General features: G+C 39.1%; 1 protein-coding gene across 1 annotated transcript; it reads right to left on the minus strand.

Annotated features, from left to right (window-relative positions):
- Positions 1-220: 220 nt before the first annotated feature.
- Positions 221-25,560, minus strand: MEX3C (mex-3 RNA binding family member C). The gene is made up of 2 exons (XM_027868910.1): positions 24,777-25,560; positions 221-2,679 (listed from the first exon to the last, which is right to left on the minus strand). Exons 1-2 carry the CDS (start codon positions 25,558-25,560, stop codon positions 1,454-1,456), a joined length of 2,010 nt encoding a protein of 669 aa, XP_027724711.1. The 3' UTR covers positions 221-1,453.
- Between the last annotated feature and the right edge of the window lie 639 nt (positions 25,561-26,199).

Raw genomic sequence — 26,199 nt, forward strand, 5'->3', positions numbered from 1 at the left:
CAGCTAAAGATTAGGCTTCAATACTGACATTTAACTATCCTACAAGCAATTAGCATTAAAGGTATGCATTACATCATAATATGCCATCAAGGCAACTTTTATACTGAAAAAATCAAAATAAAAACCGTTATTTGTAAACTTTTATACGAAATGTAACTCTTCAAGTGGAAATAAAAAATAAAATTTGTTTATTTACTAGTTCAATACACATAGGATTTCATTTTTTTTTTTTGTTATACTGAGAAAAAAAGCTCTTTTGCGCCTTGGGAAAATAATGCTTCAAAAATAATTAGTAGAAAAATCCGTTGGGATACCGTTTTGTCCTTTTTGATGCCAACACAGACTTGGGGTTGTACTGAGGATGATGAAGTTAAAGACATCCACAGGTTGAAATGTAAAAGCTCATTTTAAATAAATCTTTCCTTATGATTGGAAATAGTTTTGAAATGAAGTAAACTGATTGCAGGTTATTGTCACAGCTGCTTTTTGTGTATTACGCTTAGGGCATTGTCATCCCTCCCACTCCCCCCCTTTTGATTACTAAAAATAAAATATATTTATATATGTGCAAGACAAATATGGATCGAACATACAAATGTTTCACATTTAGATCTATATACTCTCTAAAAGTAATTAATAATAGCTTGATCAGACTAATGAATGGAATGTTAGCATCCTCACTATTAGCCAAAATATGTGCACCCCAAAGCTCTTAGTGAAATGAGAAAAATTCAAACAGATTTTTCCACATTACATTAAGAGAAACAATGGGTAGGAATTCACAATTGAGACAAATCCATTCCTGATCCTTTGATCACACCATCCACAAGAACTCTGGGCGAGATGAAGGTCAATGTAGCAGTTTGCTTCCCAAATTATTAACAGTGATCTATTCAACTGCCACCAGCCCTATCCATTCCAATAAGTCAAAACTATGCATTAAAAAGTTACTTGCAATCCTGCAGAATTAGGCATAAGTTGTTGTAAAATAAAAAACCTGTTTTTCAAAACTGGCAGTGTAAAGAAGGCAGCACTGGAAGTGTCTGATAGATCAATAATGCCAAGTACCCTCCATAAACTTTTAATATGGTTAGGCTACGGGACTTAACGCCTTCAAATATTGGAAGTCACAACTTCTCTCATAGGTCTGTAAAGCCTATCATCTCTGTGTTATGAAAGCTGAGCTGAACTCAACTTTTAATCAATCCTGCATGAGCTATGTCTCTGTTTACTAGAACAGTAATTAAAACCAAACTAGGAGACAGAGACCACCTAGGTTTAGTGTTACCATAGCAGCCTTTTTTAGAAAATACAAGTTTACTAACAACTTTAGCCTAATCCCAATAAAGCCTGATAACAGTCATAAGAATTCATTAGGAAGTTTACTGGGGGTACCATTATACCCATGCTTTTAAGAGTCCATATAGAGATATAATATTATGTATATATATATTTAAGAGTGAATTTGGATTGCCTGAGTAACAGCTGTCTGGCAAACTGGACATGATGGCGTTCTCTTTTCACAGATCTTGTTGGCACATTCCATGCAGAAGAGGTTGTGGCCACATGGAACTAGGGCAGCAATAACTTCATTCTCAAAGCAAATCACACAGTCGTGCTTTCGTCTTGATTCTGGAGGTGAACTAGATGTGGAACCACCATTGGAAGAGGAGTAACTGTTGGTACCATTAGAAAAAGCAGGGATATATATTGGAAGGCCAACATGGTTGCCTGTACTAGGTGGGTCACTTCTAACCCTCCGAGCAAGTGGATGTTCTATGCCTTCAGGAAATGTGGGAGAGAGTCGAGGAGTTGATGGCTGACTTCCTCTACGCTGAGTCTTCATGTTACCAGAAGGGTCACCACCAAAACCAGAGAGTGGATTAACTGGTTCAAAAGGAGTCCAGATAGTTTGGGAGGATGTTGGTAAAGAGTCAAAGGCAGGAGAATCAACTGCAAGATCTTCTGAGCCCACAGATGGTAGTGTTTCTCCAAACCAAAAGTTTCCTGTGCTGAATGGGCTTGTTGGACTGAAGTCAGCCAACCTATTGCTTCCAAAGTAAGAATCAGTAGAACCACTTCCCAAAGAACTGGAACTATCATTTCGATAATTGGATATCATTCTGGTGCGGCTAGGAGGAACTGGATTGGAAGAAAGCCATGCTGAGCTAAGGGTGCCCCCTTCAAAGCTCACATCTGTACCATTGTAATGAAAATCATTTTCTTCATTTAGCTCAATGTAGTTTCCAGTACGCATGGCAATATGCATTTCTATTTCTTCACGTGCTCGGTCTACATTTTCGGGCATACCTGTCACCTCAAAGACAGGTTCCTTATCTCTGCTTGGAGTAACTATGTATGTATGGGTCTGCTGCTGAATCCTTTTAATTGTTGCTCCTTTGGGTCCAACCACCAGTCCTACAACACGGTAAGGTACCCTGACTTGGACTGTGGTCTGACCTGGTAAGTTAGGTGTGCATGGCAACCCCCCCAGAGCAGGACCATTTTTGTTACGAGATGCTCGAATCATGGAGAAGTGCTCAGCAGCTGAGAGAATTTCCCTTTTGGCCATGGCTACATCTTCTTTCCGTCCAGTGACAACAAAAATAGGTTCTTCACCACGAACAGGTGTTTTGATATATGTATTTGTCTTGGCCCTTAGTGCTTTAATTTTACAACCTGTCAGAGAAAGAAAAAAAAATAGCCTTTAGTGGGAGGGGGAAGGGATCCAAAAATCAACACTTTTTAAAATGTTTTATAATGCCAAATGACTTGTATTGGAACCAGAGGAAATCACCTGAAAACTGTTAACACTTTCCTATTCTAAATACTAATAACTGCCAGAAATCAAGGAATCATTTAGTATCTATCACTTATTTTAACTAGATAGTTGGCAAAAACAATCAATTTTTAGTTTGTGTCCTCTGTTGTATAAGTGCATAGCCACTGAAAGAGAATATAAAACGAAATGCATTTTTCTCAACCAACTATGCAAAATACAATATGAATATTGTATTTTATTCAGGATGCAGCATATAAAGATTGTCACTCCAAGTATAGTGTTTAAAAGAGATTAGGGAAATGGAAGGTGGCCTTTATTATTAGATAGAGGGCCACTCTCACGCATAGGAAGAGATAACTCTTAAGGACTATGATCAAGCAAAAGCAGATTCTTGTGAGAATGATGAACAACAGCACTATAAAACTAAGGGTCCTAGAAGAGGGGCTACTTTTAGGAAAGTACCTACAGTCAAATAATAAGGTATGTGTACCATTATGAATGTAACATTCTTAGACTCAGCAGTTACAATTATAATAATTAAATCACTGAAACAACAGAACATGAGTGGGTCCCCGCCCCACACTGTCCAAGCTGACAATCTGGATCAACCAAGAAATTATCCTGTTGCACAGATAGCTCATGATGGCTAAAAACTCTAAAATTCCAGTAATAGCTCTGACATATAAATTTATAGAATGCTGATCCAAAAACTACCTGAAAATTGTAAATGTTACAAGGAGGCACAGTACAGGCACTTGAGTACATGGTTCTTTGAAATACTCATATGCTATACATTTTAAAGCAGAGTAATTCAAGGTCAATAATTTGTGAAAGAATCTCAAGTCTTGCTCATTAAAAACTAGTTTAGCTTTGTTTATTAATACAATGCCAATATTAAGACACTATAAACTCTATTACATATAGGAAAACTAGGTCAACAACTTATAATTACAGTAAGATGATTCAATTCAATAAGGATTTATTTATTCTGCACCTAGCACAGAGGGCTACAAAGAAAAAACAAACAAACAAACAAAAAGAAATCAACAACCTACTCTGTAGTTCCCTACCTATCCATCAAAGGTCTTATGAATTCTCCTAGGAGAAAACATGTATGCAGGTAAATAACTACAAAATACATACAGAGTAAATACAAAGTAGTTTTGCAGGCAGGAAGCCAGAAAGCACCAAGAACTACAAAGATCAAGAAGGTCTGAAGGAAGCTAGGGATTCTGGAAAACGGGAAAGAGGGAGAACATTTGGGGAGGTGGCAATCTGTGCAAAGACAAGATGACAGGTGAATATCATGTATGGGATAAGTAGGACAATTTGGCTGGCACATAAAGTGGGGGTGAGGGGACAGTGGGACATGAGAACTGTTTGGAAAGAGAGGTTGGAGCCAAAGTATGAAGGACTTTGAATGAAAACAGAAGAGTTTGTACTTTATCCTAAAGGCAATAAGTATCCACAGTAGCTTTTTTTTTTTTTTTAAAGGAAGGGGTTGAGATTTTCAGATATGCATGTGGAAGATAGATTGAGGAAAAGAGGAGTCTAAATTAGTTATGTGTTCTGTCTCAATTCTTATACATCAAAACTGCAGCACAGGAAAAATGTGAAAATAAAAAGTTAAAGGTGGCACAAAGCAAAGATTATAAAGCATGACATCAAATTTATATTACGACATTAGAGGAGCTGAAAGGCATGATGCTATGCTTTTGTTCTGCCTCCAGCTCAAACTGGGGGTTGGGAAGTGGGAGTCTATAATCAATATTAAATAGCTTTCTATGTATCTGAAATAATAATATATAATAAGGACCTAATTTATGATAACATTCATTGAATTTTAAGGCCAGAAACCTGGAATATTAGCATATAGATTCATTCAGGCCATAATACTTAACAACAGATTCAGAGAACCAGATTATTCAAAATTTCAAAACAAAAAAGTCCACACATATCAACATAAAAGGAATGGCATTCTTGCTACTTATGCTATCTTAACTCAACAATGAATTTCAAAAGTGATTAAACTCACTTCTGGGATTTTTTTGGGGGGGTATTATTTTTTTCCTATCAGCTGCTTCATGGAATGTCTAATGTTTAATTTCCTTTCCCTGTTGTATCTCACTTTCTTCCATGGCCAATACTTATGATGGCTAAGATAAAATGTTTGTTATATCTGATGTACAGAAAACCAATTCTCTATCTAGAGACAGCTGCCAAGCTAAGCTAGCCAATTTCAATGAATGGATATAGGTTAAGAGAGTCAAAGGAAGTCTGGAGATTATGGGCAAAAAGTTGAGTCAGAACAGTTCTCTTACTCATGGTGGGAGCTGTCGTCACTGTATAAGTTTTCTTTCTACTGTAAAAAAAAATGAAATTACTTGATGCTAGGGATGTAAGTGAAGTGGGGTGGGGTAGACAGAGGGGAAGAAAAGAAGGAAGATGTTAAGGCTTAGAACTACTTCTCCCTTCCTCCAGTGACGATATCGAGGCCACATGTACCACAGTGGTACATGTTTGTGCATAGCTGTTTGCATGTTCCCATGACATTGTGAGCTCTTTAGGAGCAGGGACTTGACCTGCTTGACTTGGACCTCTTTTTCTTTTTTTTTTGGCCTTTCTTTGTATCCCCCAGTATTAATCGACACAGTGAGTGGCACAAAGTAGATACGGTGTGCAGAAGCTAGTGGTAAAGTCAAGGCTTAATCAACAAGTAGAAGCAGCTTTAATCAGCTAGTGGATCTGCATGATGAAAAAAGACCAGGATAGAAGCGGAAGGTGAAAAAACTTCCAGTGAAAGACTGGAAAAAAAATTTAATGGATATAAAATGAACACATCTACTACTACCAGGGAAATAGTGAATTCTGTCTTATGTAAAAGGTAAAATTTCTTGTGTTAGTAATGGCTGAGAAGGAAAACAGAGGGGCAGCCAAATAGTGAAAAGATGAGGGGAAAAAAGGAAGTTCACAACCCTATGCCTAAGAAATCTCTGAGTTTCTTGGTACTCTTAGAAACTAATAAAGGTAGATACTCTGTAAGAATGTGTGTGTGTGTGTGTGTGTGTGTATGTATACATATACAATGAGAATATGAAAACCAGGTCACCTACTGGATCAGGTTATCAAGGAAAAGCAGAGAAGAAAGCTAAATAGAATAAAAATGTTCCAGGAACTTCATTGTCGTTTTATAACTTCTATCTATGGATGAAGTATAGGGAAGATGAGGCAGCACTAGACCAAGTCAGATATGGTAGTCACTTCTGAAATATTAGTGCCAAAGATTTAGTCTCAGTCTTGCCTTTTAGCTTCTTTTGATACACTTTTGGGGCTTGCCGAGCTTTAGATTTGACTTTTCTGAATCCTAGGTGTTAGCAATCCCTAAAAGATGAGGAGACAGCAATACATCCATGCATATAGTGAAGGCTGTATAAATCTTGCTTCTAAGGAAAGGATTCTTAACCTTTCTTTTTTTTTTTTTAAATCAGGAAGCAGAGCAAGACATCCTCAGGGAAAGACAGCATGTGCCAGGCAAGTCATAGGACCACCACAGCCACCACTGCCACCTCCCCTCAGACCCCAAAACAGATAGTCCAGGCCTCTGAACCCAAGCACCTTTGGAATAGCAATGCTTCCAGCCCATTCACTGCATTTATCATGCTGGCAAACAGCTTCTATGGAGATGTAGACTTTCACCTGCAGGTTCTTGCTAGAGTCTTATTTATTGTAGGTTCAGAAAAGAAGGAAGTGGGATCCTTCCTACCTTTCCAGTTTTCTTTCACCTTATTCCCTGTGCCCTTCTCCATCACCTACTCTTCCATCCACTGTGGATGTCTTACTTGATATTCCTAGCACAAGACCCTCCAACCCTGAGCATTTTCACTGGCTATCCACTATGCCTGGAGCTTTTTCCTGGTTTCCCTCAGGCCTCAATTTAAACTCCTACATTATTAACTAAGCCTTTCCCAGTCTCCTTCTTAATCTTAGTGACTCTCCCCATCTCCAATTTATCCTGCATATATCATGTTCGTGCATAGCTGTTTGCATGTTCCCATGACACTGTGAGCTCACTTGAGCGGTTGGGTTGAACTTTTTTTTTGGGGGGGGGTCTTTCTTTGTATCCCCCAGTGTTAATCCCCACAACGCGTGGCACAAAGTAGATACGGTGTGCAGGGCTAGGGGAAGTCATTTTGGCTACAGCACAGCATGACAGGAAGTGTATGTATGTAATCAGAAAAGATAGGATGGAATCAGATTGGGAAGAGCTTTATTCTACAGATAATTAATTGGGAGCCACATAAGCTTCTAGAGGAGAATGAAAGTGTATTAGGGATTCTTAGTGGAGTTAGAGTTAGTCAATTAAGCATCTGCTGTGTGCCAGACACTAAGTGCTAAGCCCTAGGGATACAAAGAAAGGTAAATGGTAGTTCCTGTCCTCAAGTAGCTGACAATCCAATGAAGGAGAAAAGAAGCAAATGGATATATACATAAAAAGCTACATAAAAGACAAACAGAAAATTGTTAATAGAGGCAAGGCACTAGGATTAAGTGGGATTGGGAATGGCTTTTTGTAGAAGGTGAGATTTTAGCTGTGATTTGAAGGAAGCTGGGGAAGTTACAATAGATGTTCCTATCCTTTCCAATAGCAAAGGAAATCTTTCATTATTTCCAGAGCAAGAGGTGGAGGTCGGGGTAGGAAGAAGGAGAGATAAGCACCTTCAGGGCAGATGGCAAGATACCAGAGAGCCGGTGGGTACCATGGATGTAATTAGCTCAATAAATTCTGGTTTCATTTCTTTCACCACTTTAACAGCTAGAGCAACAGAGAAGATTAATTTGTCTCAGGATGAGGCCTAGGGACTGAGTGAATTAACATTCCTAGAGTTGGGAAGTAGCATTTCTGGGAAGTCTGAAAGTCCATTGTTGCTCTTGGTAGTGAGAGGTGGGAGCAATCCATCAGTAGGTTTCATGCAGTCAAGTGGCTAGTTTGGGTTGTTAGAATTTCATTCTCCTCAATGGAAGTTTCCATTAAAATCCAAATTCCTTAGCTTAGGGCTAAAGACCCTCTGCAAGCTAGCCTCAAACTGCCTTTTTTTTTTTTGTCCCTACCCCATAAAACTAAGGATCAGACAAATGGTTCATTACACTTTCCTAGGTCTGGATCTTTGGTTCATGCTGTCCTCAATATATCTGTCCTTTAAAAAGGCCAGCTAAAATGGCACAGTAGAAAAAAACATTAGATTGGAAGTCAGGAAATGTGAATTCCCTTGGCTTCCTTCAAATTCCTTCTAAAATCCCACCATCTGTTCAGGAAGCCTTTCCAAATCTCCCTTAATTCCAGGCAGGAGGACTAGAGTTCAAATCACAGATCTCATACACCTTGGGCAAGTTTAACCTTCGTTCACCTCAGATTTCTCAACCGTAAAATGGGAATAACAGCACCTATCTCGAAGAGGTGTTGTGAGGATCAAATGAGAAGATATTTGTAAAAAGCACTTAGCATAGTGACTGGCACACAGTAACACTATATAAATGATAGCTATTGTTAGTTATAATTAAAATACTAGTTATTATTATCTCCCACTTATCTTACCTATATTTTGTTTGTACGTAATTGTTGCACATTGTTTCCCCCATTAGACTCACTACGAGCTCCTTGAGAATAGGGGCTGTCTTTTGCCTTCCTTTGCACCCTCAGGTAGTGTAGTGCCTGGCACAGAGTAAATGCTAAATAAATGTTTATTGACTGTCACAGCTCCACTTCTAATAAGCTCTATTATTTTGGTCTAGTCCTCCTTGCCTTTCACTAATTTCCTCCTCATTTACAAAATAAGAAGGTTGGAATTCCAGTTTTCAATTCTATTATTCTAAGCCCACCATAGCTAGAGCATCGTAACCTTTTCCTTCTTAACTTTTTTTTCTTAGAACAATTTTTTTAGCCCCACACCTCCCATACACACCAACATTCTCTGAGTTTCCTTCTTAACTTTTTAACCTAAGTTAACTTAACCTTAACTCTGACAACATACTGTCATTTGATGCTTAGCTAGCAACTAACCTTAACCTTTCATAAACCAGTGTCTATTCAAAGGTGGCCAGGTGGTTGCAGTGAAGAGAGTGCTAGAGTTGGAAAGGTTTGAATTCAGATACTAAGCTATGTGACCCTACGAACCTCTGTCTCAGTCTTCTCATCAGTAAAATGGAGATAATACACGATTGTTGTGAGGATCAAATGAGAATATATATTTAAAGCACTTTGCAAACCCTTAAAGTACTATATAAATGCTAGCAATTATCATTATAATTATATTATTCTCCACAAGGCTTTAAGTTGCTCAGATGAAGTCAATATCTGGTGTGTTGTTTGTAACAAAACTACTGTTACAAACATACAGTCAAGCAAAATAAATTCCCACATTATTCAATAAACTTTTTCTTTCTGGTGAGGCAACTGGGGTTAAGTGACTTGCCCAGAGTCACACTGCTTGTGAGTGTTATGTGTCTGAGGCCACATTTGAACTCAGGTCCTCCTGAATCCAGAGCCGGTGCTCTATCCACTGTACCTGCTCCAATAAACTTTTAAATACGGAAAAGAACTGAGCTTTACAATTTGAGTACACACCTGAAAGGACATATTTTCACTTGCTTTCTAGTATAACAATGAGAAAATTTTAAGAAATTTCAATTATTTTACAGAAAACTCCATGTTCATTATCTTAAATTATTCAATGTTGGATACTTTAGAAAGTATTAAAGCAAAGAACCAACCTATCAGTTAAAAACATATCATGGAACTGTAATATTTACATCCTTTAGTAAAATTAACAAACTTAGTCTGCTGATTGTAATTTGCTAACTATCACAGTATAAAACTAAACCACTTCTACTGTTGATTTTTAAGGTTCTTCAGAAGGCATAATTATCAATTTATGAAATGCTTTTATCACGTCTCATGTTACAGTGTAACTATGGCTGAACTGCATATAATGTATTTAATGGTTTTGTGGAAATTAAATAGCTCTATTTACTTTTTTTTTGCATAAAGGTGTCACATCAAGTTAATGTTTGGAAAAGGAAAATGGGTAACAAAGAACATATAGCTCAACGGGTGTACTGGTTTGTTTAAAAACTGTTTAACAACAATAACAAACAAACAAACAAACCTACAGAAAGGCTACCTGAGTAGATCTATGGAGAAAGCACAGAAAAGAATCACACATGATATGAAGGGGTATGTGAGTAGGGAAAGGACAAGCAATTTATAAGTAGGACAAGTCTACTCTGTGCCATGCACTGTGCCGACAGCTTTTTTTAAAAAAATTAATTTATTTTGATTTATCAACAATCACTTCCATAAGCTTTTGAGTTTTAAATTTTTTCCCCCTCCCTCCTCACTTCCCTCCCCAAGATGGCGTGCAATCTGATACAGGCTATACATACACATTCCTATTAAACATACTTTGACATTAGTGATGTTGTAAGCCACCAGATGGTGTTGAACCACCAGAAAGAGGAAACAAAACACAACAAAAGAAAAAAAATAGCAAATAGTATGCTTCGATCTACATTCAAAATCCATAGTTCTTTCTTTGGATGTGGATAGCATTTTCCAACACAAGGCCTTTGGAGATGTCTTAAATCCTTGTATTGCTGAGAAGGGTTAAGTCTATCAATGTTAGTCATCACACAATGTTGCTGTTATTGTGTACAACGTTCTCCTGGTTCTTCTCACTTCACTCAGCATCAGACCATACAAGTCTTTCCAGGTTTTTCTGAAGTCTGCCTGCTCATCATTTCTTAGAGCACAATAGTATTCCATTACATTCATATACCACAACTTGTTCACCCATTCCCCAATTGATGGGCATCCTCTTGATTTCCAATTCTTTGCCACCACAAAAAGGGCTGCTATGAGTATTTTTGTACATGTGGGCCCTTTTCCCACTTGCATGATCTCTGTGGGATACAGCCCTAGAAGTGCTATTGCAGGGTCAAGGTATGAACATTTTTATAGCCCTTCGGGCATAGTTCCAAATTGTTCTCCAAAATGGTTGGATCATTTCAAAACTCCACCAATAATTCATTAGTGTTCCAACTTTCCCACATCTTCTCCAATATTTATCATTTTCCTATTTTGTCATGTTGGCCAATCTGATAGGTGTGATGTGGTACCTCAGAGTTGTTTTGATTTGCATTTCTCTAATTAATAATGATTTAAAGCATTTTTTCATATGACTATAGAGGCTTTAATTTCTTCATCTGAGAACTGCCTGTTCATATCCTTTGACCATTTATCAATTGGGGGAATGACTTGTATTCTTATAAATTTGACTTAATTCTCTACATATTTTAGAAATGAGGCCCTTATCAGAGACACTGATTGCAAGCCAACAGCTTTTAAAAAAATTCACTTTATCTTCACAACAACACTGAAAAGTAGGTGCTATTTATTTTCATTTTCATTTTTATAGCTAAGGAAACTAAGACAAACAGAAGTTAAGTGATTTTCCAGGGTCACATACTAATAAGCATCTAGAGTCAAATTTGAACTCGGATCTCCTTGACTCTTTAGCTTTCTATGCCCTGTACTACCAGCTGCCTCCAAACTGCAAAACTGGCAGGTAACAAATCCACTGAAGTATTAAAATGTAAAGTAGTTCTTAAGAAAACAGAATTTTAAAGTCAAATGTGCATTTATCACAGAAAGTCAAAAGACCTCAAAATTCTGACTGATGCCTTAGTGAATAAGCATATTTATAGAGCAACTATTCTCTAAAAATCCCCTTAAATTCAACTAACATGATACAGTAGAAGGGTTGGGGGAAAAGGTTAAGAAACTAGAAAATAATGGTATAAATACTAAAATTACAACTGCATTCAATACTATATGTTAAATACTAAAATGGCACTTCCTAAAGAAAGTAGTTACTTTGACTGTTTTCTCATTTATAAAGTGGAAAGGCAGAGAGGTTAAGTGATTTGTCACTAAAATGCTACAACTTCACAAATGCGGGGGAAGTACTTACTGCATTCAGTTCTAAGTCATCAGTGCCACCCTTCCTCAAGTTTCCAAAACTTAAAAACAAAAAATAAACGTTTCCCCACACAAATGGAAGTAAGCAATCATGACTTGAACTTCTGCGGATAGCTATAAGCAAGTTAACCTATTATTAAGTGTGTAGTAATAGGGAGCTAGTTCCCAGATAATTTAAATTTACTACAGGTTATTTATGGTACAATGTTGCAAAACTGTATTCATCCGTTCTTATTTCTTCTTCTACAAGGATTCCCCTCACGATTTTTTCCTTTCATGCCTCCAAAAGGGTTGTATAGTCCCCCTCTGTGGGATGTGGAGGTGATGGACTTAATCGTCTCCAGAAACGCAACCTTCTGCAAGATGAAATCAATTTTGGAAACTATCACCTTCTTGATCATTTCCCACCCTGGCTGAAAAACATCATGAACATCATGACCATTGTCCACCCCCCCCCCCAATTAGATTGTGAACTCCTTGAGAGCAAGGCCTATCTACGAACTTTTTTCAGATCCCTTAGCTCAGGGCCTGGAACATAGTAGGCACTTAATAAATGTTTATTGACTCCTATATCTGACCTTACTCTCCTCTACTACCTATCACAAGAGACTGCAACTCTTGACTCTGGCCTTTTTCATTATTCATCCCCTAAGCCTGGAATTTTTCCACAGCATTGCCACCTCCTAGCTTTTCAGTCTTCCTTTAAGTCCCAGGTAAAATCCCACCTTCCACAAGAAGGCTTTTCAGATCAGATCGCCCCCTTACCCCAAAATGCTAATATCTTCCCTTTGTTGATTATCTTCAACTCTTGTCTGTTTTGTTGTATATTAATTGTTGGCATGATATCTCCCCTACTAGATATCTTTTGTCCTTTTTTCTATCCCTAGCACTTATCACAATACCTGGTCTATAGCAGGCACTTAAATGCTTGCAGATTGGTCTTTGACAGTAAATCTGAGTTTAAAATTAAAAATATCCTATATGTGATAAACTATATGAATCTAAAAGACTGACAGTAACATTGACAATACTCAAAAGTTAACAAATTTTTCTTTACAAATATCTGAAAATAGTTAAATAGAAGCATCACAAAAGAGAAACCAAATGATATTTGACAATATAAAATTGTAAAAAAGAGGCTGATTCATGAATTTGCTAACTGATATTCTAAGAGGCTATAAACTTTATTTGCTCTATTCTTTGTCAATGACATCTCTTTTTAGCTACACATAGATAACACCTTCAGTACTTGTTTTGAGCATTACCAATAATGAATTAGGTTGTTCAGGGCAAACTGTCTCCTCTTAAAAAAGGAGCAGATCATCAACTCATTTTGTTGTTTGGTTGTTTTTCAGTCATGTCTGACTCTGTGACCCCATTTGAGGTTTTCTTGACAAAGGTAATGGAGTGGTTGGCCATCTCCTGGTTGAGCTCATGTTACAGATGAGGAAACTGAGGCCAACAGGGTTAAATGACTTGCCCAAGGTCACACAGCTAGTCAGTGTCATCTGAGGCCAGATGTGAGCTCAGGAAGATAAGTCTTCTGATTTCAGTCCTGGTCCTCTATCCTGCCCCTCATCTACTCATATCTAAGACTTATTATGTATGTAGAGTTGAAATTTAGGCCAGCAAATCTTCCACGCACTCATTTCTTCACAATTTTTATAAAAAAGATAAAAAAATTGTTTTTTGCAAGTTTATGTGACCTCATAAATGTGAATTGGTTAAGAGACAATATCTCATTATCTGCCCCCCCCCATCTTTTGGGGAATAAAAAAAGCTCACAGAACAATTTACATTAAAGCACAACAAAACCCACTGAATAGCTGGGACCCAACTGGAAGTTTAACTCTAAAGTTGTAATAGTCAAGTCACACTGAGACTTGTCCCACATTACTTTAAAAACCAAGAGTAAACCAGACTAGGATTAATTTCTGATTAAGCAGTAAACCATGTTTTAAAAAAAAAGTATAATAAGAAAATTGCATAATTAGTTTTCTTAAACTAAAACCTCAAGAACTAAGTATTTTTCAGTCTATCACATTAGAAGTTAATAGTGTTGTCTATCTGGTACAAACAAATGGCTAGTAATAACAGACCAGATTTTATTTGACTCTGCCAGTCACCTGTCACGTGATTCTAAGCAGTTCATCTGTAAAATGGGATACAACCACTTGCCTTATCTAAGTTACAAGTCTACTGTGAGGTTAAAATGAAAATAAATGTGATTATATTTCGAAAAAAAAGATAAAAGCACCATAGAAACATAAAAGGAATGTCAACATCTTCTGGGGAAATGAGAGTCAATTTTATTAGATATTGCAGTAAACATACATTAAAAGAAGAAAACGCCAGAAAACTGTGGTTCTGAAGTCATATATTCCTCTAGGTTGGATGAAATTGCTGTGGTTTTGAAGAGTGGCAGTTAAAAGATATCCCAGAGTTTCAGTAAGTGCTGCAAGGAGGTCTATTTCTAGGAGAGAACCAGGGCATAATATTATTACTGTTTTTACTTTAATGCCCAGAATGCCATGAGACCTACCCACCATCTTAACCAATCAGAAATCAATTTATTTCGTACCTATGTACAAAGTGTAGGGGATATAAATGGGTTGAATGCAGCACCTGTCCTCAAGGAACTTTTCAAATTAAAACATGGAAATTAAGGGGAAAGTAGAATTTCATTTTGCAAACATTTTATACTGATCTTTGTTTAACTTCTGAAAAGTAGCCAGTGGCTTTACTATTCTCATTTGTAGATTTATCAATCTTAATCAGGGTAGATAAAAATGTATTTTCATGCTTTTTTGCTTATATACATAAAATGCAATTTTAAAGAAATATCACTTTCAACAGTAAACACTTTACCTCTGACTCATCTCAATGATTCTCTCAAACTAATTCAATCACCTTGCCTAGAAATTTAAGATTTCAAAACAATACATTTAATTAAAAAACAACAACAACAACATATAAACTACCATACTGTCCCTCCTAGTCCCCAAGTTTGACATACCAAACTTTATAAAATGTTTATTCCACTACACATACGCCAGGTTTCTTGAAGGATGGAGACTATGTCTTTGTATCCCCAGAGTCTGTACACTTTCTAATAGGCACTTAAAAAATGCTTGTTGGATTAGGTTACTATTTGAAAGTTAACACTAGCCATTCTAATGAGCAATTATCTGCCTACAGACTTAGACCCATACTAGCTGTGATTATGGGCAAGTCATTTAATCTCAATGCTCTAGGTAGGCAATTCCCTGAGATTATAAGATGCAGAAAAGGTACAGACTGGCATTGGTAAAAGGAGTTTCCTATGTCAATGAAATCACAGGTTTAGTCAGTCTCTATCCCTATCCCTTTCTGATAGCACAAAAACAATCTGGCAGTGTTAATTAAAAGAAAGTATTTCTCACCATTTATTTTCACATCAAGTCCTTATATTTGTTGAGTTTTTTGCATTGCATTATTATCTCATTTGATTAGGTAGAAAGGATAGGTAAGAAGAGATTTTACAGAGGGGAAACCTAGCATCTCAAAGAGGTTAAATAATTTGTTTAAGGTCACTCCACCAGCAGGTAGTAGAGCTGGGATCAGAATCCAGTCTTCAGATTCAATCAGCACCAGTCTTTTCCACTATGACAAAAATATTTGTGAATAGGTAGAGAAAACTAGAAAAATAGTTGGTAAAAATGGATTTAAAAAATTTGTAGGCTTAATTTTCTAAATCTTCCCTCTATCCTTAAACTAGTATGTTCAAAACACTTTTACAGCTATCTTTCAAACCTCAAATAATTAACACTTCTTAAAGAATTTTTTTTTTTTACTATAGTAAAATTCAATTACAAAAAGCAATTTCACTACACTATGTGGTTTTAGTTATACAGCTTAACTTGAGGTCAGACCATATGCCCCACATGAAGTTAATTCATATTACTCTTATAACAACACAAATTCAAAGATATAGAAATATATTCTCTTTACACTCCAGCATTAGCATTCAACAAAATTGATTTTAAGCATTTAAGTGTTTACTATCTATGCATCGAATTCTGGAGAATCAAACACAACTACTGACCTCAAGGAGCTTACAGTTTATTGAAAGAGGGAAAGAGAAAGAAGATATGCACAAATAAATGATTTATTAAAGGACATTAAAAAGATTTTCTACTATATTTACACAGAATAATCAGTAAAGAATTTCTATTACGAAAAGCTTCCCCATTAGTTATTAAATTAACAGAGTACCTATGTTACTTTATAACAATGCTGCATTAATTTGTGCATTCATTCACATCATTGTAGTTAAGATTATCAGCACTACCATTAGAAAACTGTTTTCAGAAACTTAAATATCATCGCCAGTGTTAATCTTTGCAAATCTCTATGGTAACCGCTGATAGCATTAGAGGAAAATAAAAAGCATAATAGCCACTAGGAAAGCACAAGAAATGAAATTTATTTTAAACAAAAGCAATGAAAAGTGTTATGTACTGTTCCTTAAAATTCCTATCAACAGATGATTCAAAAGAGATTATCACAGAGCCAATTTGGTGTTTACTAAAACAAAAGTTCAAGTTTTCTTCGTTAGTACCTTCATAAATCTATATGCAGTACTTGTACTGTGGATTGCATATGGACAGTTTTAAAATAAAACAGTTCCTAAGTTTTATTGCATTTCTATTTTTAAATATTTCCCAATTACTTGTAATCTGGTTTTGTGGCACTTGGGGAGTTGCTGGTGGTCATATGTTTTGATTCCTCTGTTTTAAATAATAATGAACATCCACTAGCAATCCACCTTCTTGTTTCCTTTAAAATTACAAGATCCTAGAGGGCAGACATTTTTTTTCTCCTTACAAGCAGTAACAGTAAGAAAAGTGACAGATATCTAATAGCTACTCAAATGTTAAACCCAGACAAATTGCCAGACCGGTGACAAGAAGTAGGGGGAAAATGCTATAGGATATTGGAACTGTAAAAAAAAAAAAAGAAAAAAAAAGGTGAAGCAGCAATAGTGATGAAACGATTAAGGATAATGACTAAAAGTCAGATTTACCATTCAAAATAATTTAGGAACCTTACCTCACATCTGTATACCAAAAAAGTGCTTTCTCATTCAATTCTACCGATCCTTAGAACTTCCCTTAAAAGTAGATGGGGTAGGCACTTTCTCCTTCCCATCTGAAGCTCAACGAAGTTAAAGTGACTTGCTGAACATTAGAGAATTTGGCAGAACTTAATGGAATAGGGAGTTAAATGTTCTGTACACTATTCTAATATTGCCTGTGCAGAAGCAGGAATGCAAGATGAAGGAAATTTAAAGTTCACAATGTGTATTTAAGTGAAATTAAAATAATCATATTCCAGAAACTGCTAGTTGAATTAGAACAATTTTCATAAAGCATTCAGTTTGCTTAAAGAACAAGACATTTAATATTTAAGCACTACTTTCCAAAATGGTAGTAAGCATTTTCTTGTGGCAAAGTTCTACCTTTTCTATAGAAGGTTAAGTATCATTGTGATAAATTATACCAAATAAATATACAAAAGATTCAGAAGGGATCCTTACATAAAGATTAGTGGACCCCATTCCTTTTGGAGGGATTTACAGCATGTTAACATTCAAAAGAACAAACCAAGAAAAGTATCCCCGCTGTAGAAAGGTTGCAGGGACAGACGAATAGGTACAAATCTTTTACAGAAGAATTTTAAGACACTTGAACTTCTTGAATAATTTTCCAGATGGCTGGTAACTAGCGGGTAGAGAAAACACCCTTCAAACGCAATTGTTTTTATTTTCCACTTCCTCTCCAGTGAATAATATTCTTCATTAGCCGAACAGGGCAGGAAGAAAAGGCAAGAGAATCTCCACCCACTTGCAAAACAGTTACAGTCACTAGGTCTTTCCCAGTGGTTTGCTAGTGCAAACTGATCTATTAAGATTAAATTCATAAATTCTAGTGAAGTATATTTCTTAAAGCTGTTGTTTATGATTTCAACAAGCCTTACTACAGTATCTGGAATCAGTAATTAACCTAACACACCATTACCTTTCTGCAAACAATACATTCTTTATTAATAGTGAATAAATTGAAATAGAAACTAGACCTATGATTTCATAGGTCATAATGACCTCCAAGGTGAGGAAATTCCCTTTAAAAAAAAAAAAAAGATCAGACCTTTTTTTTTTTAGAAATTTCTAATCTTAGAGAGTTGCCTAGAGAGCAATGAGGGTGGTGATCACATGACCTAGCAGGTGTCAGTCAATCAACATTTATTAAGAGGCTAGACTTGAACCCAGGTCTTTCTAGCTTCCAGACCATCTTATCCATTAGGTCCATCCTTCCTTTTTAATCCTCCTCCTCCTCTTCCTCTTAAATTAAGAATACGAGTTATATAAAAACCATGATGCATTCATTAAAAGAATATTTCTCCCAGAGAATGAGATTTCTGGTAATGTAATTCAAACCATAAAGTTAGCCCTATTCATGTTTCCCTGTCAAACTTCAAAATTCTAGAGTAAGAAAATTAGAAAAGTGAATGTACATGTGTACAATGTACATATATGAATTTAAACAAACTGGAACTATTGCTTCAACCAATCACTTATGAAATGGTCAACATAGCACAGAAATTTAAATTTTAATCCAGGTTCTCCTGAGGATCTATGCTAAATTTAAAATTTTCATCTATGACAGGATCCTTAAAGGAATTATTATAAGATTGTAAATGTAGGAGAAACGGCTAACACTGGATCAAAGAGCCCAAAAATATTCTGAAAGGTTAAAATGTTGGGCCAAATTTAAAAAAACAAAATGTAATAGGGATAAAGGTAAAATCGAATATTTGGGTTGTGAACTGCATCAATGAAGGGAATACTCACATACATGAGATCACAGATTTGGGTATATGAATAAATACAACCAAGTTTACATGGACAAGCTAGGGGATGTCTGGTTAGATAATGGCATATATCTAAAAAGATTTGTGGGTTTTAATATAACACAAACTCAACTAGACAACACTGTGATATAAGTCAAGAAATCTAATGCATTGTAGTTTGCATTAAGGAGGTAATAGTACAGTAGTATTCTGCAGATCACATCTGGAGTACTGCAACTATTTACGTATGTCAGATTTTAGAAAGGGAGGAAATAAGCATTTATTAAGTGCTATGTGCCAGGCACTGTGCTAATAAGTCTTTTACAAAAATTATTTTGCTTGATTCTCATAACATTTACAATCCCCAGCTTACAGTTGAGTTAACTGAGGTAAACAGACATTTAGTGACTTGTCCAGGGTCACACAGCTAGTGTGTCTGAGGCCACATATGAATTCAAGTCTTTCTGACTCCAGGCCCAGAGCTCTATTCACAGCACTGAGAAACTGGAATAGTGGCCAAAGGAGGACAACTAGGATCATGAAAGGCCCTGAGATCAGCTGAAGGAAATGGGAACACTTAAACTGGTGAAGTTAAGATCATGGTGGGTTGCAGAGGAGAAGCAGAGTAGAACATAATTGCTGTCTTTCAAGTATGCGAGGGCCTGTTTGGTGGAAGAGGGTTTAGCTTGGTCCCAGAAAGCACAGCAGGTGCAATGGGCAGGAATCTCAAACAGGCAAATTCAGGCTTGCTATGATGAAATTTTTTTCTTAGATTGCAGTTATTCAAAGATGAGCTTGCCTTAAGAGGGAGCGACTTCCCCTTTCACTGAAAATCTTCAAGCAAAGGCTAGATGATCACTTGTTGGGTATGTTGCAGAAGATGATTCTTGTTTATGTATGGGTTGGATCTAAGATTTTGTAATTTATTACTAGTGTGTCCTTGAGGAAGAGCTGGAAGTTCTCTGGGCCTCATTTGTAAAATGAGGGGATTGGACTAGATTATCTCTAAAGTCTCTTCCAATTCTCAACCCTGTCAATTGTATGGGCTATTATTATTAACAGTGTGTAGTAATAACTACGGTTTAGCTATGCTAAAAATTGAAAGCTAATCCACAAAGAGAATCCTAACTAGAACTACCCCAGGAAATTGGGAAGAAACTCAAAGTAATTACTTTAGAACATAATTATAACAATTATGGCAGCAACACATACCATACCATTGGGTCAACAGACAAGTGATATTTCCATTTGTAGAGCATAATGCAGGAAGATAATTTAAAGAACTATCCTCCATCTATAAGCTCTACAAACATCCTAGTCATTACTGAAAAGAATACAAAATCCTCTTTTGGGCATTCAAAGTCCCTCATAACCTACCTACTCCCCTCCATCCCTTTACCTTTCCAGCCTTCTACCCTTACTGCTTTGACAGGTGCTCTTTGATCCAGTGACACTGGCTTCCTGGCTGTTTCTCAGACAAGACTGGGCATTCTCTGTAGCTGTTCCCCATGCCTGGAAGTTCTTCTTTCCTATCTCCACCAACTGACTTCCTTTTTAATCCCCAACTAAAATCCTATCTTCTCCAGGAAATCCTTCTCAACCCCTCTTTAATTCCAGTGCCTTTCCTTTGATAATTATTTCCTGTTTACCTTGTTTGTTTGTACATGTGTTTGCCTAATTGTCTCTCCCACTAGACTGTGAACTCCTTGAGGGGTGGGACCGTCTTTTGCTTCTCTTGAATCTCCACAGCTTAGCACAATGCCTGGCACATAGTAGTTGCTTAGAGATGTTTACTGACTGATCTGACTTTAGTGTAGACAGCAGATTACATCTTAAGTGAAACCTTGAGTTACCAGACAATAAGATGACTCAATCATTACTGAAACATTATTGTAAATGAAACCTAGTGTTCAGGATTCTACCACTTGTCTTCTTTTAGTCAATTCTGTATCTACCTAAGCTATTTTGACTGTCCATGTCACTCTCTACCCAGAAAACTGCAATGGCTCCCTACTCCCTTAAGGATCCAATATAAAATCCTGTCTGGCATTTAAAGTTCTTCATAACTTGGCACTTTCCTCCTTTACACTTTACTTCTCTCCACACACTAGGATCTAACTATAGTGGTGTAATTGCTGTTCCTAGAACATTACATTCCATCTCTTGTTTCCATGCCTTTGTAATGGCTATTCCTCATGCTTAGTAAAGCTCTGCCTCAGTTTCCTTGGCTTCATTTAACACTTAATTTTCCCAGTCCCTCCAGCTGCTAGGGCCTTCCCTTAAAAACTATAGCATCTGGCACAGAGTTAAGAGTTTAATAAATGCTTGTTGAGTGACAATCCAATCCAACAAATATAATCGGTAGGCATTCAGGATGCAAAGACAAAAGCAGTACCTGCCCTCTGGAAGCAGAAGGCTAAGGGGTGGGGATGGATGTACAAGTGCTCAACATAACTGGAAGAAAGAGAACATTGGCCACTAGGGGACAACTCCTTAACAAATATTGATAATATTTTTCCATGGCTAACTAATAATTTTACAAACACGGACTACAAATTTTCTTGATTTTAGAGGGAAAGTTTACTATAAAATACCGTGATATCTTTTCATAATCCAATTTTATAGAACTTTTACATTTGATAGTTTTCACTTCTACCCTTTTAATTAGTCCACAATACTTTTCATTTCAAAATGAGAGGAAACCACTACCCCCAGACCAATTAAATATTTGCAAATACCCACATGTTGTTGGAAGAAATCTAAGTTTTTTTTTCTTTTTAAAATTTTGAAAGACACTATCCAGAGATTATTGACATGGAAAGGCTCTTTGTGGTTTTGAATTTCATTTATCCTACAACCTGCTTCTTAATTGAAGTCATAAATGTCTCCATTTGTGACATAATTTACAGAACCAATTAAGAGATGTTAAATAACATGGTGGCTTCTGGTAATGAATAAATGGCAGGAAGAGATCTTTAGGACAAAATTTTTTTCCATTAAAAAGCAAAACAAAACACTAAACTCCAAGAATAGAAAAAATCATCTAACTTTAGTCACTTTTAAAAAAGCAAACAAAAAGAGAGGCAGTGATGTATATTAGACAAAACTTTGGACTTGGGGAGACTCTGGGCAAGATACATAAACTCTTTAGCTTAAGCCTCTTCCTCTGTGAAATGAGAAAGAATGACTCTGACACCCAGATTTAAATCTATGATCCTATGAAATATGAAATAAGGTTGTTATTTTACATCCTAGAGGGCAGGGCTGGTAAACGTAAAAACTACCCTTAGCTCAGATTTGGCAGAGCTGGCCCAAAAGCCATAGTTTGCTGACCCCTGTTATAGGGGACAAATTACTACAATGTTCAAAGGAAATATGTTTTTGAAAAGCATAATAGATCTCTTCTAGTTCTCTAATTAAACGGGTAGAAATACCTAGCTGTTACAGGAGCTTCTTTAGGCCAATGACAACACCAAATTAGGCTCATGCCAGTGGAATGGTATAAACTTATGAGAAGGGGAATAAGTCTTTACTCTAAAACAAGATACAGAATAATATGAAATTTATTATTTCCCCCTAAAGTTGTGACTTCAATACTAAATGGAAAATAACTAACAAGAAGTATGAAGTTTAAATTGTATCCACATCCTAAGAAACATGATCTTGTTTGTTTCCTGGTTAATTAAGTGTACCTCTGGTTACTATACATTCCAGAAAAGGATTTAAAGAAAAGAGCACTTTCAGTAAGGCTTTGCTGTTGCAATATTCTTTTGTCAAACCATGTGTTGTAAGTCTGTAATTTTGGTTTGGAAAATATGGTCACAGTTAGCATCATCCAAGGAAAAAAAAAAAAAACAGAACTCCAATCTCATTTACTATCTCTTGATACTCAGTACAGTGAGAAGCCTGGGATTAATTCATTTAGTTTGGTTTATGGGTTTTAGATAGTACTGTAAATGAAAACCTGATTAATGTCAACTTTATACTGTTTTAAAACAAAGGGGAAACAGTTAATGAGAGACTACTGAAAATTAATATGCATTATTAAGTTCAAAACTTCCAAGCTAATATTCTGAAAAATAGGTAACATTTTGTCCATTGCTTAATAGGAACCATACAAATGTTCCCCACTTCTTCACAGCATTTAACTCTGATCCAGTTGCATGTACCTTCCTCTCCAGCCTCAGCTATTAGTAGCTGATTTAAGAGCCCTATTTTACAGTAGACTATGTCTACATTTATTAAACAGGCCCTGCAATTCTTTCCTACCTCCTCTCCACATGTGCTCACATCTTTCCTGTCTTATTTCTAGATAACAAAATCCTTCCCTGTTCTTTAAGACCTAACTCCTATTCCAGTGAGACCACCACCGCCACCACCCTGAGCCATGGTGAGGTTGGCTAAGAACTCTTACCTCAACTCCCATCCTACTTTGGCTGAACCATTTTAATGACACTTATATACTGATTTGTGTTGTAGTTATTTATGTACACAACAGCTTTCATACAAGTTTTATAAGCTCCTTGAAGGGAGAAACTAAATTTTTTTCCCTCCCTCTCAGTACTCTCAGCTAAGCACAATCCCTCATGCTTAATTTTTCACAAAAAAAGTAGAGGCAGTGTGGTGGATTTTGGGTTGGAAAACCTGGGTTTGAGTCCAAATTCTACCGATTTACTACCGGTACAAGGCACTTCAAATCTCAAGTTTCTTTCTTTGTAAAAAGAGGGGTTGGAATCTAGATGACCACTACTTTCAAATAAAGTGTCTCACAGGTCGACTAGGCTAAAACTGTAGGACTCCTTTTTCAGTTTAACTTTACCACCTCTGAATGGTACCACAGCACAGGGAATGAGCCACTTAATCTTTCTAAATTTCAGATGATTTTGCCTTTCAAAATCCTAAAGGAATGAAATGAGAAAATCTTGACATTTGAAACCACCATTTTAACAGACCTCTTATTTATGTGTACTTTAGACCACTTGGGAAAGATGAGCTCATTTGGGCTGCAGCGCCACCATCTCTTTTCATTGACCCCAACAATGCTGTCAGCCAGGCAGAACAAGATAAGTGGGTAAGGCTAAAGATCTACCTAGTTAAAAATGTACCCAACTCTGTAGGTGGTACTGGATGACTTTTATTTCTTTCATTCATATAGGCTACACAAAAACCATCTGCTCTTTGCCAAAAAGATGTATGACGTTAAAATGCATTGGGCCTCACGTTCCCTGTACCTTCACAAATCTACTCCTGGAATGTGAGACATAGGTTCTTTGTCTGAATAATGTGGGAGGAGTTTGTCTGAAGTACTGAGGTGCTGACAAAAGGAGAATTTACTGAATACTGTTTAAATACACACATTTATGAACCTTGTTAACTTGAGTGCACATTACAGTTGCCATTATAGATATATTTAATCGTGTTCTAAAAAAAACCAAAAACGAAACACCACCACCAAAACAAACCAAGGTATTGTGTGTTTGTATGATGCACTTTGGAAACACACTTAAGTTATCACCAATTCAATATAGATCATCTCGGAAGAGGCAGCTCCTCCTCAAATGGCAAGTTTCCGCAGCATCCCCTTCTCAAAGTTAACTAGTTCTGCACTGTCTGCTTTGGTCAATCCACTACCAGAAGAGCCTACGTAAAGAACACCGAAAACTGCAGGCTCGGTCTGTCTGATACGAGTAAGTTCACGGAAACATCTGTAACCTGCAGCTGGGCGCTCCCCCGAGCCCGCGCTTCCACCTCCCAATCCCTCCTGTCACGGACCCCGGCCAAGTTGTAACTCGCTTCACTTTCGGGGGGGGAGGGGCTCTTAGCTTAGGTGACATTAAAGGGATACTTGGGCTCTACACCCAAAGTCCCCCTCCCCAGCCCACCCCGCCAGCCGCGCATCCCGGCCCCGGCGTGCCCCGACCTGAGCAAACTCTGGTCCCCGATAGCGCGGCGGGAGCCGGCGGGTCTCGCAGGGGGGAGGCCCCAGGGCGTCTCTCCTCCCCCTCGCCACGCCCGCCCTGCTCCCCGCTCCTTTGTCCCACCCCGCCCCGGTGCCCGGCCGCTACTCACCCTGGCGACCGACGATCTCGGCGACGTGCTCGGAGCTGGGCACCGGGACGCACTCCGTGGTGTTGACGCTCTTTCTCCGGAGGAGAGCTGCCTGCTCCCCGTTCAGAGCGGCCGCCGCCGCCGCCGCCCCCCCGCAGCCGCCGGGGCCGTAGGCGTGGGACAGCATCGCCGCCATCATGCCCTGGGGATCGTCCCCTCCATACAGCACCCCGGCCGCCGCCGCCGCCGCCTCCCGAGCGTCGAAGCCCGGGGCAGGGAGCAGCACCGAGCCCAGGGACCCGCCCGGAATCGGGTGGCTCTGGGAGGCGGCGGCGGCGGCGGGCGGCGAGAGCAGCAGCAGCGGCGGCCGGTCGTGGTCCTCCTCCTCGTCGTCCTCCTCCTCTTCCAGCTCCTCCTCCTCCAGCAGGTCCCCGTCCACCTCTGCTTCCTCCTCCTCCTCCTCCTCCTCCTCTAGCTCCAGCTCCAGCTCCGCCGTCTCCGGGGCCCCGGGCCGGCCGGGGCGAGCCCGCTCCTCCGGGGACAGCCCCACCATCCTCCGGGCCTGAGCTTGAGCCGCCGCCACCGCGGCCCGGAGCGTCGGGTCGGTGGTGTCCGCCTGGCGGGGGTCGTCGAGGCCTAGCGCGGCCAGGCGCTCCCGCAGCAGGAGCCCGTCCCGCTCGGGCTCCGGACCCCCGGGGGTCGGCGGCGGCAGCGGCGGGGGGGGAGGCGGGGGCGGCGGCTGAGGCTGCGGCAGGGGGGCCGGGGCCGCCGCCAGGGCCAGGGCCGCGGAGCTGCCGCTCGGCATCGCGGCGGAGGCGGCGGCGGCGGCAGCAGCAGCGCGCTGTCAATGGCGGCGGCGGCGGCGGGAGACGGTGTCAGGCGAGGCGGGCGGCGAGCCCCATGACCGACCGGGCCCGGGCCCTGCTCAAAGCGCAAACACCTTTCCTCAAGGGAGCCGGCAGCGGCGGCCGGAGAGTGCCAGCACCGCCCGGGGACCCGAGGAGGAGGAGAAGAGGAAGGAGGAGGAGGAGGAGGAGGAAGAGGGACGGTGGCAGGGAAGAGGAGAGGAGAGGGAAAGAAAAGGCGGAGTGGCTGGGGGTGGGGGCAGTGGCGGGCGGGCGGCGGCAGCGGCTGCGGCTCCTTTCTCAGGGTTTCTTTTGTTTCATGGCCCCAACCAGCCCCCGGCGCGCGCGGCGGAGGCGACGCCCCACGCCTCTCTCCGAATGAAGCCGGCGCGCGCTGATTGGCCGCTTTCAAGCGCCGGCCGCCCGCCCACCTCCCGGACAACCTTATCCTGTCCCTTGCCCCACCCCCACCCCCCCTTTTCGGGGCCCACCCCCTTCCCTCCCTGCGCTCACTGATTGGACGACTGGGGACCGACAAGAACCCCGAATCCTTCTCCTTCCGCTCTTTCCCCTTGCCCCGCCCTCCACCCACGACTGAG

The sequence above is a fragment of the Vombatus ursinus genome, unplaced genomic scaffold, assembly GCF_900497805.2.
Source record: "Vombatus ursinus unplaced genomic scaffold, bare-nosed wombat genome assembly UNPS02014791.1, whole genome shotgun sequence".
Lineage (NCBI taxonomy): Eukaryota > Metazoa > Chordata > Mammalia > Diprotodontia > Vombatidae > Vombatus > Vombatus ursinus.

Excerpts from the sequence above, each read along its gene's own strand:
- MEX3C (XM_027868910.1), bottom strand. The coding sequence starts at position 25,560 with ATGCCGAGCGGCAGCTCCGCGGCCCTGGCCCTGGCGGCGGCCCCGGCC. Across the intron at positions 2,680-24,776 it reads CGAGATCGTCGGTCGCCAGG|GTTGTAAAATTAAAGCACTA; the intron begins GTGAGTAGCGGC and ends TTTCTCTGACAG.